Source organism: Lactuca serriola, chromosome 7, assembly GCF_051521515.1.
Source record: "Lactuca serriola cultivar US96UC23 chromosome 7, Lser_US96UC23_V15, whole genome shotgun sequence".
Lineage (NCBI taxonomy): Eukaryota > Viridiplantae > Streptophyta > Magnoliopsida > Asterales > Asteraceae > Lactuca > Lactuca serriola.
In genome coordinates, this window is record NC_136414.1 from 132,406,622 (window position 1) to 132,413,192 (window position 6,571).

Consider the following 6,571-nt stretch of genomic DNA (forward strand, 5'->3'; position numbering starts at 1 on the left):
CATTTTCCATAACTTGAGGACAAGTTATGGAATTCATTAAAGGCATTTAGATCATTATTTTAAACAAACAAAATTATCTTATAATTTTCCTATGATCTAGTTAAACTAATAAGTCAAGATAATTCACATCAACAATTTACAAGAAGTTAGTCTATCATATAAAACAATACAAATCTTGAAATTTTGACAATTATCTTTTAATTGGATAAAGATAACCACTACCATATCAGAAAAAATAGATTTTATGATATAAACAGTTTCTTGTAATGATCCTAATCCAATTCTGGCCAAAAACCCCAAAAAACTACCATCTAATGATCCAACTCATCGAGCCCAACTATGGACTCATCGAGTTCAAGACAAAATGCAACCTACTCGTCGAGTCCAAGCATGGAATCATCGAGTACATGCTAACAGAACAGTTTTTCATCTTTGAAAAACAATCCATGCATCAAATATAACAGAAAACTATCCTAGGCTCTGATACCACTGTTGGGTTTTAAGCACTATAACACTCCTATGGTGCACATGCAACCCTAATAGCTTTGGATCTATGTTTTCTCTAATTATACATGCAACAAAATTTCCAAATCATGAAGCCTACAACTAGCATGCAATTAACATAAACAACATAAAAGTGAGTTATAGAATTACCTCTTTGTTGTAGCTTGTAGTTTTGGCCTTTCAAGAGCTTAGCACCTCAAGTGTGATGCCTCAAATGGTTCACAAACACCATGAATAAAGGAGAACTTTGAAAGAGAGTATGGAGCACACAAAATCAGTTATATGAACTCTTAGAACACTTGTGTCAACCGATTTTGGCTAAGGGGTAGCATTTATATAGTGTAAGATTCCAAGAGTCATGGGTAAACCCTAATCCATACACTTGGATTATGATCCATATCTCATGTAGGCTAACTCTTATGGATACTTACATAAACTTAGCCAACATGGATCAATAGCCCAAACACTATATATCACTGATTTACATAATCAGTCCCCGTTAATTTAATTAGTCTCTTTTGATCATAAAATTAATTACAAACTAATTATTGATCAATACTAATTAAATAATATTATGGACAAAGTAGACTCATTTTCTAATCTATGAGAGTTTACGAATCCAAATTTCGACTTACGATGATTTTTCTATAATTTTTCTAAAAACATGGACAGAAAAGTCAAAAACTAGAAATTGTCTTTATCATACTAAATGTTTATGTAATTGTGTTTAGATGTAAGTTTATATGTTATAATCTTTTAAAACGTCTAGACATGATAACTTACATGTATTTATACATTAGATTATATAAATGGACTTAACAAAACATTCATAATAAATTATAATTTGTATAGTTTATGTACTTTATCATTTTGCACGAACCATATAGTTATTTAAAGGTATAATTAGTTTTACACTATGTAACCACTATGGAAGGGATTCAGGGCGCATACTAAAGTTCCTGAATTATAACCAGAGTCTCGGTAAGAGAGTGTGACACTTGTGTATAGATCTATACGGGACTGACAACCCTGCACCCAAGTTGTTAGCTACAGTTAGACCGGCGAGTCTAGGGTGACAAATGTCTAACATTCCGACGCCTGAAGAACGTCGTAGCAGGCCACTAGTCGCTAGCACGGTTATAATAACTCACATGGGGTATTAACATTACATTTGGTTTACGGGGCTAACATACATTCAATTAAGTTTATATAATGATAAAACTTCATAATACTATTTTCCAATACAACACTACTTACATTTTTGGGTCTTTGGGTTCAAGACTTACAACTCATTTTTAAAAGAAGACATTGGATATTTCTAGAAAGCGCACTCTATCATTTTTACAATGAAAAGTTACTGATTTCTCTCATACAAAACTCTTATGAACTCACCAATTTAATTGTTGACACTTTTTCAAAACAGCTTGTATTCTCAAGAAATTAGTAGACAAGTAACCAAAAACGTTTTAAGGATGGGGCGTCGCAGCGTCACGTCATTTACTTTTTCATATGTATTTGGTATCAAGTAAACAATGTTTTGGATACAATGTAAACTTCTTAATTATCAATATGATGGTTGTATGACTTTGATCGTTATTATTCATTATGTTATGATACTGTATATGAAATCATCCACCCCCAGACGTTTCTGCCGTTTTGGTTTGGGGGTGTAACAAGATACGAGTTGCTCCCACTAAAAACTAATGAAGGATCATATATCCCATACAAATGGAACATCTCTATCCAAATGTACGGAGTATAATACAAGTACAAAATGTGTATTCCTTTGTCATGTCATGCGTCTTAGGACCTTGTAATTGGTTTGGAAATATGGTGACAGGTATAAAGTATCCAAATTTTCATATTTTTTGGCCAACTAATCACCAAGGTTTTAGTCATAGTAGAATGCATCGAACTTTAATAGGATGCTTTTGGATGGAAACATTTGTTCTCATTCCTCACATAAGAAAACTAGACCAAATTCAAATGATTGTGGGATTTCTCGTTCTATTTTCATAAAAAACTTGGCAAGCAGACTTAAACCAAAAATATTTTATTTATTATTAAATTCATACAACCCATAGATGGAAGTCGTGAAGGAATGAACATAATATGTTATTAGAATGGTTTTAAAGCTAGACTGGAACATTTATTCTATTATTTTGTTATGTTACGTTGTATGTAAAGTGTTTCACTTGACATTCACTCCTACGAATAAAATATAACCAGTAATCAGATCAGATAAGTAATCAATCTCCTAAGTCCTAACAAAATAAATTGGAAAAAACTTGTATACCATAATCAATCTTAAATCTTATAAATATTTTGTAATTATCGTGAAATAATAAATTGGTAAATTCATATTATTTTTTATTAAAAAATGATGCATTTGCTTATTGTAATTAAAATGCATAGGTTTTTTTCCAAATAAAACACTTGATAAAATACTAAAAATAGTACTTATGTTATAGTCATCTTTGGCAAGTATGTAACATAGACCAACAAATAAAATATTTATAACATTCCATCAAAACTACAAAAATATGAAACTACAGGGACTAGTTATGCAAATTTTCAAGTCAAGCATAAAAGAACCGAATGCTTCGAGTCTGTAAAGCGTTCAACTGTGTTGTGTCTTCTTCTAGTTTCAAGATTTCAATTCATAGAAATCAAAATCAATCGTCATGCCGGAGCAAATGAATGATTCAAGCTATTTCATACCACCGGAGCTCGTAATCGACATATTCTTGAGATTACCAGTCAAAACACTAATTCGATGCACCTCTGTTTGTAAATCATGGTACGCTCTAATCAGAAACCCTAATTTCGTCGCTTTACATTTCAATTCAAATGGCAGTTATCGTCCAGAGTGTCGCGATAATGGATATGTTCTATTGGGATGCACTAATTTCTGCCATATAGTTTGCGATAGAAGTTTTAAATCGCTCTACGCTGTTGAAACCCCTTTCGCTGTTGGACCTAATCGAAAGTCATCGTTAAACTTCATCGGTTCATGTAACGGATTGCTATGTTTAGCACCTGGATTGGAGTATAATTTGGGGAACGATGTGTATATCTGGAATCCATCAATCAGAAGCCATAAAAAGCTTCCGCCATCACAATTTTCCGATGAGTTCACCGACGAAAGGTGGATGGTTTCTCGTTTGGGATTCGGGTTTCATGAATCGACAAACGACTACAAAGTTATCAGACTGATTTACTTTCCAGAGTGCCGTAATTTCACCTCTGTGGATGCCGCACCTTTGGTTGAAGTTTACAGTTTGAAAACAGATTCATGGAGGATAATTCGCACTGAAGTTCCACCCATTGTTACTCAAAGTGTAGTGACATTTCACAAGGGTTTCTTTTACTGGATGGGTTTCAAGAGCATTCGCGATGATCCAATGGAGAATTACATCATGTCATTTGATCTTGACAATGAGAAATTCAAAGAGATTCAACAGCCTTCTGTTGATTTTCCATTTTCTCTTTTGTCAGTGAGGGGATCATCTGGTTCTTTATTTGCTATCTACTCAAAGTTCTTTGGTGGACAAAATGACATCTTGGTGTTATGGAAGATGGATGAATATAGCAAAAGTTGGACAAAAGCATACACAATTCAGTGTAACAGAGGTGTGTGGTGGACTATAGGATTTACAAAAAGTGGGAAATTTCTTTATGCTAATTTGGAGAAAAAGCTTGTTTCTTTTGATCTTGAAAGCCTGGAAACTCAAGTTCATGATCTTGGAATCTCTTTTAGTCGATCTGCAGTCGATATTAATTATATGGAAAGTCTTCTGTTATTTGATCATTGATGTGATGTTATTCGAGGACACAGGTAAGTTTGCTAATTTACTTCTTTAACCCTGTGCAGTCATGTTAGTTATCATAGAAAAAAAAATAGTCATGTAAGGTTTTTTATATGTTTAGTATTGATAAATACGATGTATATAGTCAAAAATTGATACTTATTGTTATATGTAATTTACAATTTGGAAATAATATGATTTACTTGAAATGTGTTGTGGCAATTAACTTTATTCTTGACCGGAACTTTAAGGTAAAATTTACAATATAACCTATGTAATTTTAATGACAAATCTTTTTAAGAAAATTCATAATTTTCTTAGATAAAGACACTACAAGGATCACATTAAGAAAGGAAAAGTACATTGCGTGCAAATGAAGTTATGCCTCTTATCCTCTTTCTTGCTCCAGAAATTTTGTCAACAAAGTTGATTTTTTTTTTCTTAAGATAAAGTTGCCAAATTAACATACGCCACTAATTGATGATTTACGAAACAGATAAGAACATATTGGCACATATCAAATTAGTTGTAGCAGTTGAAACATGGTTGATCATGTTAATCTAAGTAAAACATGTTTTTTTAATTAATTTACAGCTCTAAATTAAACAAACTTTGAATTTAGAATGCAAATTGTGACGCCTCAATCCCACGGGTATCGTCATTTATCCTTAGTATTCTTTATTTCACTAGAATAAATCCAATAAATCCTTTTATTTCATTATGATTTAACAAAGTTACATAAGCGGCAATGCATAAAAGAATTTATTTTAACATATTATAATACATCCAAAATTTATGTTAAACTAATAACTCTTGTGGTCCATTCTCGTTCTTTTCGCCTGAGATACATACATGAAAATGTATGCTTTAAATTTATTGAGTAACTACTTCTTGTGGTCCATATGGTTTACTTGGTCACTACTCTTTGTAGTACTATGCCGAGGTGGCTTGTTGCTTGTGTTGTGGTAATTTTAAGCACCTTTGTAAGCATGATATAAGTATATGGTAAAGCTACTTGTGCTCTTGTTTTCTTAGTTTGAACTTTTCTTGAAAATACAATTTATATTATTTTTTCATAACAAAAATTTTCAAATGTCAAGTAAAGCTTTAGACTTCTTTAGCTCTATTAATATGCAAATATATACAATTTATATTATTTTTTCATAACAAAAATTTTCAAATGTCAAGTAAAGCTTTAGACTTCTTTAGCTCTATTATTATGCAAATATATACATTTATTTTTCAAATTCCACATTTGTTCATTCAGTCCCTTATGTTATTTTCATTCCTTTTCAGAGAACAAAGTTTTTTTTGTCAAGTCGATTTGGTCATTTTCGAAGAACTTAAAGGGTCAGTCGGTAACCAACTTCCTCATCTAAATCGATGACTAGTTGACCAATTGACTAGTCTTTGCAACGGATTCCTTCTACAACAACTTCATTGTGAAATTTTCCTTCCTTCGTTTTCTTAGCCTCCTTACTTCTTTTTCTCATCTTCTTCTTCGTATCCTTCGTTTTTCTTCTTTTGATGCATCCGAACAAAAAAACCATAGTGAGGTGCGATTATGGAAGCATGGCAATCATAAAGACTTCCACCACTAAAAAGAATCTTGGTAGGTAATACTATGCTTGCCCGAATATGGTACTCCATTCTCAAGAAACATTCGGGTTTTTTTCAATTCTAACCTAATTTTGCTAATTCATAATATTGAAATCTGCAGGAACCTAGGAGTGAGTTTCTTGTGTGAGTTAATGAGGTTGAAAATCATGTGCATGTTGTTGAAGTCCAAAATCAAAGCTTGGGGGAAGTGGTAATCCAAAATCAGAGCCTGAATATTTGCTTGAAGGAGGTAGTAAGCCAAAATCGGAAGGTCTAGTTAATGTTCAGTTGGTTTTTGTTTTTTGGCATAATTGTTTATAAGTTGTAATTTGATGTATCTTATAACTAAACTTGCTATGGATCCATGATAATTGTATTTTGGTTTTTAGAAAAATCAGAACCTTTCGTCTTCGTCCTCCCTCCATCATCATTAACATTCTGCTTCACATCGCCTTTTTCATCGAGGTTCATATTCATCTTCATTGAACTTGTCATATTACAATTATAGAATAACAAAGAAGATCAGTTTGTAGAAATAGAAAGCAGTCGAAGTCGATACAGCAATTGAAGTCGATAGAGGGAACGATCGGAGATATTCGATTGTAGAAGTCGATATAGTCTTGATTGTAGAAGTCGATCCACTCTAACTCAATACACTC

At 32.4% G+C, this 6,571-nt stretch overlaps 1 protein-coding gene across 2 annotated transcripts; it reads left to right on the forward strand.

Annotated features, from left to right (window-relative positions):
- The first annotated feature begins 3,110 nt into the window (after positions 1–3,110).
- LOC145062739 (F-box protein CPR1-like) lies at positions 3,111–6,323 on the forward strand. Of its 2 annotated transcripts, none has more exons than XM_079010331.1 (3): positions 3,111–4,342; positions 5,610–5,929; positions 6,034–6,323. In XM_079010331.1, the coding sequence occupies exon 1, from the start codon at positions 3,189–3,191 to the stop codon at positions 4,317–4,319; it is 1,131 nt and encodes a 376-aa protein (XP_078866457.1). In that variant the 5' UTR covers positions 3,111–3,188; the 3' UTR covers positions 4,320–4,342; positions 5,610–5,929; positions 6,034–6,323. The 2 variants fall into 2 exon arrangements, with proteins under 2 accessions (XP_078866457.1, XP_078866456.1); XM_079010330.1 differs by having other exon boundaries at positions 5,610–5,925.
- Positions 6,324–6,571: the final 248 nt, after the last annotated feature.